The 14,033-nt window shown below is 38.3% G+C and overlaps 1 protein-coding gene across 1 annotated transcript in view; it reads left to right on the forward strand.

Annotated features, from left to right (window-relative positions):
* doc2a (double C2-like domains, alpha) overlaps positions 1 to 11,488 on the forward strand; it is a 102,010-nt gene extending 90,522 nt beyond the window's left edge. The window contains exons 9-11 of the mRNA XM_050069156.1: positions 5,334 to 5,415; positions 8,085 to 8,181; positions 10,669 to 11,488. Coding sequence (XP_049925113.1) covers positions 5,334 to 5,415; positions 8,085 to 8,181; positions 10,669 to 10,805 — 316 coding nt within the window. The 3' untranslated portion in view covers positions 10,806 to 11,488. The remainder of the gene's footprint in view (positions 1 to 5,333; positions 5,416 to 8,084; positions 8,182 to 10,668) is intronic.
* Positions 11,489 to 14,033: the final 2,545 nt, after the last annotated feature.

Here is a 14,033-nt window from a genome sequence, read left to right on the forward strand (position 1 = left end):
AGCCGCAGCATGACCGGAAGGAAGCACAGCCAGTTAGCCTCCGCTAGTCTCTGAGCTATCCCTGGCTCTCCGTTTGGATCCAACCGGAGCACCGAGCCCTGGTTTGTTATTCAGGTTAAAATGGGAAGAAGCAGCGGGTTTATCGGGCAGCTGAGTGAAGTGAAGTGAGTGGTGTCCCCAGCTCAAGGGTGTGCAAGCCAAAAATGACATCATCACACATTCGCAAAGGCTCTGCAATTTGTCAGTCATTGTAAACCCGCCCCATATTGGATAAATGGTTGTGATTAGCCTGAAGCATGACATGTGATGGAAATCTATTTGAACCATAGATGTATAAAGAGAACTGGATACAGCATTGGGGGCAGGACCCTGTTCTGGATTCATATCATTCTGCCCATAGAGCAGACGCACCAGAGACTTTCGTCAGCACAACAGCTAACTTTGGGTTTAGTGCTCAGCTAACTTGAATGGGGATAAAATGATTTAGTTGTGCAGCTTTTCTAGAAATTCTTAATCTAAAATGATAGTAAAATAAGACATTTCATGGCGGTTCTGAAAAAAAAAAAATTATCCACAGATTTACAGATGTTTCTTTCCCAGTGTAAATCTATGGGAAACAATCTTTTTGGGCCCCATGGCATCACATGATGGAATCAGAGTGTGTAATTCCACCATTTGGCCACTACAAAAATTGTCTTCAAAGCCTGGCACACTTCCAGAGGGCCTCAACTAATAGACCAGTTGTTTCAGCTGTACTTGTACAAAGTGTTGGGCAATTTAACTGATATCAAAACATCACATGAAATATCAGTACTTAAGTAACAGCTTAAGTAAATGTACTGGGTAACATTCCACCACTGGACTTCAGCACTAATGAGACAAATAATAGCTGGAGTTCCATCTTATTAACTTTGCTGATCAGTGATGCAGCTGTTGTTAAAGAAGTGACATGTGTTCTGCAGCAGAAAGGATAATCAGTGAGAAAAAGGAAACAAAGGAGTACCCCTGTCAGGAGGAAACACTGGAAGACAGAGTTGCGGATTTAAAGGCTTCTCTTTGCTTTCGTTTCTCTCGAGGGATGCTGGCTTTGAAGAGGAGGAGAGTTTTTTTTTTCTGTCGCACACCGTCTGAATACAAACTGAGTCAGAGCCAGAACAAGGAGGCGACTGACAGCTAAGGGGTCGAGTGAACTCACAGAGATTCACCAGTTTAAGAAATCACTGCAGCGTCCGGGGTATCAGCATGCTGTGTCATGGCTCAGCTTCAGCCAATACTTTGCTTTAATTAAAACCGGTCAATATTCTCTCTGAAGGTCCAGTCAGTGTGTCCCACCTGCTCCTCTCTGATCAGTCTGACTTTATTATTATCTTTATATCCATTTTGCAGTTTTTTAACAATACATTTTAAACCTGCATTGAAAGCTGAAAGTGTGACATTAATCTGACTTTTATTTAGTGTCTTGTAAAGCTCTAAATACATTAACAAAATTTACAAATACAAAATCAGGGTTTGACATTAACCATAGTGCGATGGCCCAGGGCCCAAGTCTCTTCTGAGAATGAGACTGCACCTCTATTCCTTTGCTCCTTTTAGTTAGTAAAACAGTTAACAGTACTCATAGCCGATTAGCCAGGGCTCAAGACTAATAGCATCCTGTTGTCCCAGTGATGATAGAAAATATGTGTATGTATAACTATGGCTTAGCAAATGACAAACTGAACCAAGCCTCTGAATCTTGGTGCTCCTGTCACTGGGAAGAGTGCTAGTTAGCAATTAGTTGTGAGCAGCAAAGTTCTGCGAAGAGTTGGCTGACGAAGCTAACAGCTAATCGAGCTGATAGAGCTAACAGCAAACAAAGCTAAACAGAGCAGGACTGAATGTTTCTGTTTAGAGGAACATGAAGCTTTTAACAGTGAGCTTTTACTGTAAACACACAAACACATTTACAGTAAATAGATGTAATGTTGCTGAAGTATTTTAAAGTGACTCTTACCTTTCTTGATTTTCACACAGCACTTACAAAAAAATTGAACATCCACAACTCCCACCTCCCTCCAAAGGGGAGAATAAGGTTACAGTGCTAACGTGAGATAGTAGCGTTAACGCTACAAGTAAGTGGAAACGCACAAGGAAGATAGCGTAAATGTTTCAGAGGCTACGCTACAGTAGGCTAACGTTAGCCATTAGCAACTGGATGCTGTATTGTCATATAACGTTCTGTGTTATGTATGTATTAGAAGCAAACTAAACATAACGTTACCTGTCCTGCACAGTTTTATAATATAACGTAAACACTAATGTTAGCCATTAGCAACTGGATGCTGTGTTGTCATAACGTTATGAACTGAACTGAACTGAACTTCTTCATTTATCATTTTTATGCGCAGCACAAAAACAAAATGACATTTTGCATACCCCAAGCAAAAAGAAACAAAACACATAAAAACAATTTGTGCAACATGAAAGAACCAGACCCAGAGTCTGATATGTTACTGTTCATCCATGTCTCAGTGAACACTCCTTGGTGAGTGGATCTCCACAGTCGGATGTAATCCATTTTTGTGTCCAGCGAGCAGACATTCGCCAGAAGGCCGCTGAGAACAGCTGTTTTGATGGGATTAGCTCTTAGCCTAGAGCTAACCCCTCCACACTTCCCCCGCTTCCGCGTCCTGTTGCAGCGCTGCCAGCGTCTCCCTAACTCGGGACAGCTCCAGGTGATGTTACGCGAGTGGTTATGTCGGTCGGAGACCTCCACGTGGGGAAGACAGACAGGACGCTCAGCAATGCAACGATTGGTCGGAGTTTTCTTAGAACCATAAGAGAATGGTATAATTACGAGTATTTATTTCTGGTGGAATTCACTTACATTTTAGTGTGCCATCAGCTTATTAATAGCATTTTAACCTAAACAAAGAAAAGTGTAAAATTTCCGGAGAGGTAAGTGATGCTTTAAATGAGCAGTTTGAATGTAATGTTCAGAGTACCGTAAAACTTTAATCAAAAGCTTAATGCCAAATAAACACCCAGTCCCTTTTACTAGCCTGGTGTGGCTACATATTTTGAAAAATAAACATCTGTCTCAATTAGATGCCTGGTCTGCTTACCAAACAGTTAATTTTTTTAAAGAAGTTCTTCTGATGTAAAGTATAAAACCAGGTTGATGGCGCCCTCAAATTATGTGTCCATTCCTCAGTTACCCTGTAAGTTATTATTAGTATAAGGATCCTTAAATCAAAAGAATCAAAAGGGTTTTTCATGAACTATTAAAAAAGTTGTGAGTGTTGTTTTAACAGGATAAAGTGGAATTGTGTCAGTATGCCTGGTGCCGTAATCCTCGAGTGCCATAACTCTTTCTGATGTGTCTGTTGGAGCTAGATCAGATGAATGAGTCATAATTGATATGTTATCTGAAGCCTAATTTTTAAACAAATAATATCCATACTGGTTTAAATAAACAATTTGACTGTATTTGCTGAGCAACAGTTTTTTTTTTTTTAATCAATTTTAAAATCAATCCTGTATCTTTTAGTGTGACTTTTTTTCTGTAGGGCTGGCAAAATCAATATAATTATTTATTTCCACAACATGTTACTGATATTTTTATTAGGCCACTAACAACTATAGATGATAATAACATAGTAGAGAAATGAAAGACTGTGAACTGAGAGACTGCGGAATATGTAACGTATGTTTACAAAGATATTTTCATTCGATTAGTGTCGTTAGTGTAGTTAAGGAAGGCTGTGCTTGGTTGCATTAAAAAAAAATTCTGCAGGCTATTTTTTGGTTTTTACATTAGTTTACACTGGGGTTATTAAAAATTGGCCACCAAATTTAGGGGCTGGGTGACCCGTGGGGCCAGTACTTATCCCTGAAAATTGAAAATCTTTAAAGTAACTAAAGCTGTTAGATAAATGTAGTGCAGTAAAATTTACAGTATTTCCTTCTGAGATGTAGTGGAGTAGAAGTATAGTTACTTAAAATGGAAATATGCAAGTAAAGAACAAGTGCCTTGGATTTCTATTTAAGTACAGTGCTACAGCAATATTCCACCATGCAGACAAATTACAGTGTACCAGGGGCCCCATCCATCTGTCTTTCTCCTATTAGTCTGCAGCAGGGAAGTGACTGTGATGAAGAGGGGGCGATCTTTCTTCTTTCTTCATGTCATCTGTTAAAAGCAGTGGTCAGAACCAATCACAGCACGGCTTTGTTGGTGAAGCAGCTCCGTGACAGCCGCCGCCACTGATGATGAAGATGCTGTGTGGAGCTTCCCTGTCTTGCTCTCTGCCAACAGTGAATAACTGAGCCCACAGTGTGTGTGCGTTTGTGTGTGTGCTGCAATATAATACTGACTCAGTATGATTTATTATTAATTACCTTTTCATTAATGATGATTTACACAATTTCATCAGACTGCAGGATAAGAAATAATCCTGTAGAGAGCAAGTGTTTGCTCCAAGCGCTCAAACACTGTTTTAATTAAGCACACAGCATCATTTCCAGTCATGTAATTCAACATTGTTGTGTGTCCTCTAATTAATGGCTTTCTAATTAAGCTCACAGCGATACATGACACAAATATTAAGCTTTTTATAAAAGTAAAGTATCTTAAAGTCACTGCTCAAATGTGATAGGGGTTAATCTCTGATCACATATTCAAAGACTGAAAGATTTATTTGTCACACACTCATACACAGTACAGTGTGCAGTGAAATGCTTTGTTGCCACATAAATCATGCACAAGACAAGTATAATAAAACAAATGTATATATATTTATAAAAAAGAGAGAAAAAAATAGATATGATAAAATATTTAAAAAAATATATAGAAATAGAAAGCACAAATCAAATAAGAGAAAAATAGAAAGACTGAAAATACAAATATATAAAATATGACAAAATAGAGAAAAAGAGAAAGAAGAAAATTTAATATTACACAAAAATATTTAAAACTGTGAGGAAATATATGGTTAAAAAAAAATCAAATTAGCGAAAGAAACATAAAGATTGTTTTTATATGACCATTGTACTGTAACATTTAATAGTCTCAGCCTACAAAAATGTTCCTCATGATTTTTCCTAAATTCAATGACTGACCAAAACCCTGAAGACTTTAAGATGTTACTGAGCTGCCCCAGAAAATCTTGAGAGCTTGTTGTACAGGTGTACTCAAGGACACTATGACATCGATGTTGGGTGTGGTTGGAGCACATTTATGACCACACATAGCATCACAGAGGTTGGAAAGGCTTGGAACTGTCAATCGTCTACTCATGTCAAAATTAGAGCAAACTAACGTGCTTGTTCCTCTTCTCTCTTCCTGCTGTCAGATACCTGAAGCCTGACTTACAGAAGAAATCAAAGCACAAAACAGCAGTGATGAAAAAGACCCTCAACCCTGAATTCAATGAGGTAAGAACTCCCAGTGGTGGCCCCCCACCCCCAACACCGACCGACCCCCGAGCTCCACATCAGCTCCACACATGCCCCACTGCTCCACTGAGACCATGTCAGTGAGCTCACTCTCTCTGTCCTTCTGCATGAAAAACCTCTGCAATGCTTCATCTTATGTTTCTGAAAACCTGTCTTCCATTCAGAGGAAACGTCTCCAGTGTTTCTCCCACATAAATCATAACCAGAATTTTCTAAAGAGTCATTATGTACTTTGGATTTCCTGCACTAAATCTGATTGTTGTCACCTCAAAAATCAGACAGCACTCACTGGTGTTTACTATTACCACTACTGGTTTATAAAAATAGATATGGAATAGAGAATAGAGATGGATAAGGATGAATTAACACAGGACTTTCACCCAGCAGACTGCTGTTGGTGTCGCATCTGAAACCAAATGTCAATGTTGAGGGTTTTTTTTTAATTAGTAGTTAAGGTCACATGACATATGTGTCATGTCACATACTGGTTAACTTACTTATTAGGTCGTTACATAACAAATAGTTATATAAATATCAATTAAAAAAGTTATATAGATATTTCTAACCCTATAAATAACAAGTTTTGTTGCCTAAACCTGAAGTTTAGTCCTGTTTCATGTCCTGCTGACATGAAAGTTTATTTTGAAAGACATGTTTTTTTATTTTGGTGCCTGTGATGACAGATTATAGCAGCCACACTGTCCATGTGAGCAGCACCACTCAGGTACGACTTAGCTAATGTCTAGCTGTGGAACATCGAGAGAATGGGAGTCTTGCCTACTTTTTTCTATGTGACGCATGCGGTTTTCAGCAAAATTAGGCAATAAAAATGATCTTTTTATATTCATATTGATGTCATACCACCTTCACTACAGTTTCAATGTCCGTATCTGTCACAGACACGGAAAAATATAAATAATTATTTTAAACTCAACACTATCTGTTTCTGGTTCAACTAAAAGCCCTCTGACAACATTTCTGTGGACAGAATTCCTGAATTTGTTAACAAGATTTTTTATTGTGAGATATTTGCAGGATCATGTTGTTGACAATGTTGTGGCTGGCACGGTTCCAGAAATTGGTGGAGTGCTGACTTTTAACTGTGGAAATATAGAAATCATATTAGAGGACAGCTCTGCAGCAGCAATGCTGTCTGTGTGAACACCACACACTTGTGAGACGCAGCAGTTAAGCCAGGTTGCTCATACAGGCAGTGTAGCCCGGGCGTTAGAGCCTCATAGTTTGAAGTGTAAGGGCCACTGAATAAGCTGCTGTATTTGACAAGTTGGGAGTGAGAACATGTTGTTTCTAAATTTAGTGGCTAGGAAGTACACATGTCCCCTTGGAATATTTGTGTTAATTATACTTAAATTGTCTTTTATGTTCTCTCCTGTGACCTGTCTGACTTGTGTCTTCTTTATTTGTCACTGTGCATAGGCAACTTAACTGGCAATTAATAAAGTTATCTATCTGTGGTCTGTATAAGCGAACATTAATTACTGTCACCCATAACTTAAGTTAACAATAATGAGCACAGTTTTACAGTTTTCTAAGGATAAGGACTCCAAGGACTTCTTGTCAAAACTTTCAGCCTGTCTGCTCACCTTTTGGCAGTATTATTCTTTAATTAGGCGATGGGGTCTACAGGCAGGGAGTTAACTAAGGAAAGCAGAGGCTAATGTGATTCAGTCCTTTCAGTGAATGGCAGCATTATAGAAATATAAAATGGTTTAGTTTTAATGTTGATTAAAAAAAACCTCACATCATGTCGAGATCAAGCCTTCCTCCCCAAAATGTGTCACTTTATTATTGAACATAAAATGAGTACAAAGTCATTTCTCCGCCGTTAGAAGAGGGTAAAATCTATTAAAAGCATGATTTCTATCTTAGTCATGCCTCATTTGCGTTCATTTTTGTTTTGGGTCCATATGTTTAGTATAAAGAGTATGCTCCTTAGTGTTCAATGTCAGGAAATGCATTTCTTTATGGATGGATAGAAAGGCCACCATGGACATGGGAGAAAAGTTAATTTTGAGTGTTTTTTGCCATCCAGTCTTGTGGAATGTGCGCATGGAGCAGTACAGAGATCAAAACCTGACCGATAATGCATAGCGACAAATAAGTGAGGAGGTTGACCTGCCAGGTGTGTAGCCAGGTTTGTGAAATATTTTGTTGAAAGACATGCGATCCGTACATGGTGTCCATATGAGCTGTATTACATTCTGTGACTAAGTGGATATTGTCCATCAGAAATCTGCTGCAAAAGTTCTTTGTTTTCAATGTACTCATGTATGGAATTGAGTCAAAACAAAACAAACAAACAAACACACACACACACATACACACACACATTTTTGAACAATGGAGATCTATGGCACAAAGGAAGAAGATATATCAGGCTTTGAAACACACAACACTTGGTAGAAGATACATTCAGTGCTGTTTTGAAAGTGAAAATGTTGACAATAAGAAAAAAATATAGAATATCACCAAACTGTTTGTTTGGAATTCCAAACCAAACAAACAACTCCAGCTAAAATGGAGGCAACACAGCATGATGCAGGTTATTTCTTTATTTCTAACGCCAGTCCTCACAGACCTGCATTGTGTTTTAAATCTGAATCCCTGCATGTGTTTGATCACTGCAGGAGTTTTTCTATGAGATCTCCCTGTCGGAGCTCACCAACAAGACGCTGGAAGTGACGGTGTGGGACTATGACCTGGGACGCTCCAATGACTTTATAGGTGAGACACTGATGGCTCATTGTGATTGCTGACCCTCTCACTGAGTTTTACTTTGAACATAAAATCATGCTGAGGAAACCCAGTGGTCCAGAAAGACCTCTCTGAAGCCTGTGGTCTCTCTGTTGAAGTCTCAAGAATAGGTTTCATGGATGAATGGAGTACATAACCACAAAATAAACAGAAGATCATCGCCTGGTTCAGCTGTAAATATTAATGAATCTAACACATGCTGCTAATTAGTGTCGGCAGAGCTGTTCTGTCAAAGCTTGTGTATGTTTGTAATCTTATCAGCTGTATTCCTGATCAGGCTCCCTTTTTTTCTCTTTTTTAATAATTACACAGTTTCTGTTATTATGTTGATATTCTTGTTAAAACAGAAACAAAAAGTGCTCTTGGCTGCCATAATTCACCTCAACCTCACATCTTAATTAGACCTGCAGCTTGTGTTTGGTTTCCTGCTGTTTGTCCTGAAGAAAAGGTATTTTCAAAGTGTACACCCACTGGAGTTTTACCATGAAAACAATCAGAGTATCAAACATATCTGCATTCAAGATTTTAAAGGATATTTTATGTCTTCTGTCAACGATCAGGTGCATACATGGACAATGAAAAGGTTTTTGCTTGCTGTAATTGTTCTTCTGTCTATACTGGACATTGGGAACCCTCTTTACATTTACCTTGTTTGGTCTGGACTTTTGGACTTTTCAGTTTGATCCCAACCAAAATTACAGGTGTGAAATTTCCTCCAGACCAAAGTTCATACCAAACAGACAAACCTTGGTCAAACAAAAAGAGGTGGTCTCGTTCCGGATCAAACTGAACCATTGTTTGGTTTGCTGCTGGTGTAAACGAAGAAAATCTTGGTTGACTGAAATTCTTCCTACTCTTCAACCAATCAATTGGTCGATGGGGAAAAAACTCTGCTCGTTATCTCTAAATTAACCAAATTGGACGCGAGCGCCCATCTACAAACCAGTCAATATCAATGCTGATAGGTATGTCATGTATAGTTCTTTAGTGCGCTCACATTGCAATTGCAATGTAAAACAAAGATTAAATGTCAAATGTATCCACCTTATTCCTTCCCCATGATATCTTCCAGCATTGAGCTGACACTGGCAATTTCCAGTGGTAACAGTTTGTTTACAGTACTACAGTACTTTTTCCTTTTCTACCCAGCACGCTAGCAATTAGCTTGCCTTGCTCTGTTAAAATATTGTTAACTTTAACATGGCCCGAGCTACCTTAAGGTAAACATCTTCTCCTTCTAAAGATGATGTATGATTTATGATGACTTAGTAAGAGATACTAACACATTTGGCATAATTCACTTTTAACTGTAGCTCCATGTAAAGTGAATAAATGTGATGTTTCCCAGCTAATCCTCTGCTCGTCTGCGTTAACCATGCAGTTTGCATGTTTTTTAGCTTGTGATTTATTAAAAAAAAGGAAGTACGGTAAATCAGTAAAACATTCTCAGCCCTAAAGACTAAATACATATTTCAAGGTATGATGCTGAGTTTATTTTATAACGAGCAATTTTCTAATGTAGTTTGAGAATTAAGTCAGACGGGGAAAGACAGGGATATCATGTACTGACGTTGAGTGATGGACCTGTCAGTCTAGGTATCATTCTCTTCTGCAAATTCTGATTGAATACTTTTTCGCTAATTCTTATGGTTTTATTTCTCACATCAATGGTACCTTTGGCAACAGGAACAATCCCTTTTTGTTCTTATTACATGTTCAACACACAATTAGCTTCTTTATATATTGTTCCTCTGGTTGTTAGTCGTCACAGACACAGATAGTGCAACAGGTACCAGAGCTCTGCATAGACCTTTTAGAAAATGCAAAGTTAACATTAGATAAATATTTGTTGAAAAATAAATCAGTATTTGCTAAACTGAAGGCAAATTACTTCAGAAAAGAACCAGTGTTGGCGGTTAGCCATTAAGAGTAGCCACTGGGACTAACCACAGACTATGGGACTAACTAGCTTACTGCTACTTGCGCTATCTCACTGGAAGTTGTGCACATGATCACTTCCATAGTAGTGCCCTCAGGAATAAGGTGGATACAATGTAAAAAAAATGCACACCTTGGTTTGGATTTTCAGGTGCGAAATGAAATCATTCATAATGTACTTGAGATGGGTTAAATCTCATGTCCTCCTTATTCTGAAGTTTATCTCATGCTAATATGGGGTTTCATCAGTATGAGTTACACAAACCAAGATGTGGAGTGAAAGTGTGAAGTATTATAAAATGGAAATACTCAAGTAATGTACAACTACCTTAAAGCTGTACTTAAGTACAGGGCTTGAATAAATGTAGGTAGTTTCCACCACTGATTGTGAGGACTACATGTGATTAGAAACTGATGGAAAGTGAACATGTGAAATGAAATGACACCGGAGTTTAGGCTTTGATGCGACACTGACACTAACTGCAGACACTTCCTGTTGTTTGTTTACTGTTTGTTCAGGTGGCGTCTGCCTGAGCTGTCACTCTCAGGGTGACGGCCTCCGGCACTGGATGGACTGCCTGAAGAACAAGGGTAGGAGGGTGGAGCGGTGGCATATCCTGACCAACGAGCTGCCACGAACCCTCAGCCACGACTAAATCCACAGAGCATCCTGCAGACGGTTGCTCTCAGGGATCACATGGTTCACAGAGATCATCTTTACGGGACGGACTTGAGAAACTTCACCACAGGAATCAGCAGCAATTGAGAGGAAAAGTGTATTATAATAACAGCCGCCATGACGAGAGAGAACAGGGTGAGGCTGCAGCAGCACGGTGGTGTGCCTTCATTATTGATCAGTGAGTCATTCAGAAGAAGCAGCTCCATCAACACTGTCAACTGACATTAACACCAGACCACATGCATATACAACAGGGTTAGACCGATGCACTCGAATGATGAGGGGTGGAACTCGTGAAGATTAAATTGAAACCACGGCTGTAGACTCAGACTTGTACTTGAAAACATGAAACTGCATGTTGTTTTTCTACTCCAGCATAAAGATTTGTTGTTAAAAAAAATAGTTTCCCAAAGGGGGAAATTTCTATTTTACATTTTTAGTGTCATGATGTCACCCCCTGTCATTCAGTCTGTCTACAATGACAGAGAACTTCTTTACATATTGTTCCAGTTTATTCCTCTCATGTATAACCATCAAACTTGAGTCACAGAGCTCAGTATGTGTATTTCAAAAAATATCAGAATCAGCTTTATTGGCCAAACCACACACACACACACACACACACACACACACACACACACATATATATATATGTATATACACATACATATATGTATATGTATATAAACAATTTAAACCCAGGTTTAAGTTAAAGATTTAAGATAGATAGATATGATTCTCTCAAATTTTGGTTGCAAATTTGTTGTCATAAATGTGGCAGTACCTCCAAGGGTCAGGACCTGATTTCTGACAGTTTGGGCAGAAATTCTTCTGTTGTGCAAACCAGCTGTCCCAGTGGCTGGTCTCAGGCGATAGGTGAAGACGCTGTATGTGGCGGTCCTGAGCTGATGTGGTTACACGTGGTCTGTGGTTGTCAGGCCAGTTGGATGTGCTGCCAGATTCATGGAAACAATATTGGATATGGCTTATTATAGTGAAATTAACATTCAGTTCACAGGCAACAACTTTGGTGGACACTCTTGCAGTCGGCATGCCAATGGCACACTCACTCAAAACATTTTAAAGTGACCTTTTATTGTGACCATCCCAAGGCACACCCATGAGTAATGATGCTGTTTAATCAGCATCTTGATATGCCACACCTATAAGGTGGATGGATTATCTTGGAAAAGGAGAAGTGCTCACTGACATGGATTTAAACAATTTTCAACCAAAATTTGAGATAAATATATCTATTGAGTGCATAAAGAAAGTCTAAACCTGTGAAAAATGGGAGCAAGAATAGTGGTGCATTTAAATTTTTGGTCACTTCACTGCATACATATATATATATATATATATATATATACATACGTGTGTGTGTGTGTGTGTGTGTGTGTGTGTGTATGTATGTATCCAACTCCAACTTTTAATCCAACTTTGGCAAAAAAAAAAAAGTTGGACATATATGTAGAACAACAATGAAATGAAATAGCAAATAGTGAGCAGTCTTTGAAAAACTCAGAACCTAGTTAACATTGAGCTGTTGTGAAGATATTTCCAGAATCTTTAAAGATTCTCCTAACAATCTGGATGGAAAATTTCAAATCCATTACACAATAATGACCATTTTAACACATTTCCAGACACGGTAACTGCAAATGCTGTTTTTGTACTATGTGGATTCAAATAACATCCTAATATTTTATATTCAAAAAAAGAGCTAGGGTGTGTGATATTTCTAGCTACCTGAAACTTAAAAAAGTCACAAATTTGAAAACAGATTAAAAATAATTGTAATCATACAGTAAATGTATTTTTTCATCCATTGTTGGAAGAGAATTTGAGGATTCGGAACAGCACAGATTGATGGATATTTACCTTACAGACTGTCGGATGCGTAGCTCTTTGACTTGAATGTAATGATTAAACATGAGAAGCACAAACTGGAGCTGTCCTCAATGAAATAATGTCATTTTAAATGTAGCGTATTTGCATGAAGCAGTAAGTTAACAGCTACAACTGCCTGAGACACAACCAGAGGCGTGAGCTTTCTAGCTTGTGTCTCTTTTTATCAATTTAATTCAAATATGCTTTATCGGTACAACCACAATGAAGTACAGTACTGCAGAGGCATGTTGTGCTACATTTACATGTATCCAGAATGTAACAAGCATGAACATGTCTTGTGTTGCACTGCTCGCTAACAAACTATCAAACAATCAGATCTGTGAAAAGCACACTGCTAATGTTTGCTAGCTATAGAGCTAATCAGTTGTAACTGTGGTCCTTAATCTTCAGCACCACTGCTAACAAAACACTGTCTTTGCCAAGTAAGCTGCACTTACCACAGTGAGTTTGTTTACATTGTGTTTCAGTGCTGGTATGGTAGCATTTTATTGGGAAAAAAAACAGTATTGAATCCACTTACCAAATCTGAATCCTTTTGAATCCCCAATTGAATCTTATTAGGTTTATCTTTCAATATTTGCCAGACATCTATCACCTTAATCATGTTTGGACAGAAACACAACAGTTTTTAATGCTGACAAACTGTAGCCCCAACCTGAAAGTGACCTAATCAGCAGAATATGGAAGGCTCTTTAAAGGTATACTACACAGGATTGTCAGTAGCCTACTGTTCGCAAACATGCTCACCAGCGAAAGTGAAAATAAAGCCTTACTGCTTAGAGCCTTAATGCTTTGCGCTCTACCCCATGAGTCAGAGTCCTGCACGGGTCCATTTCTGAAAATCGCCCATACCAGGAAAGCTTAGTACCATAACCAACTCATTACCCACCAACATTTTGGCCTCAAAACTTTTGATAAATTAAAAGTGTTTTTTTTTTTTTATGTGTTTGTGTTATATAAAAATATTGATGTGTTTAACTGTCACAAAAAACATCTATCACCAATCCTAGGCACTCAGATTATCATTTCAGGTGGTCTATAACAGGGTGGAACACTCTGAGTTTGGTTTGCCTTAGCTCTGTGAGTGACCCAGATTTAGTTAGCAAGTCTTCTGCACATAAATAGAACTTTTTAGCATTTTATTTTTTATTTAATTTTTTTTTTTTTTTTTTTTACATTTTTTCTGATAGGACCAACTTACTTCATAATTTAGCTTTGCAGAGTTGAACTTGAGAGAGTGTGGCAAACAGATAAACATCATGAAACATGGATAAACTAGAATTAATGCCTTGCG

The sequence above is a fragment of the Epinephelus moara genome, chromosome 18 (genome assembly GCF_006386435.1).
Source record: "Epinephelus moara isolate mb chromosome 18, YSFRI_EMoa_1.0, whole genome shotgun sequence".
NCBI classification, from domain to species: Eukaryota; Metazoa; Chordata; class Actinopteri; order Perciformes; family Serranidae; genus Epinephelus; species Epinephelus moara.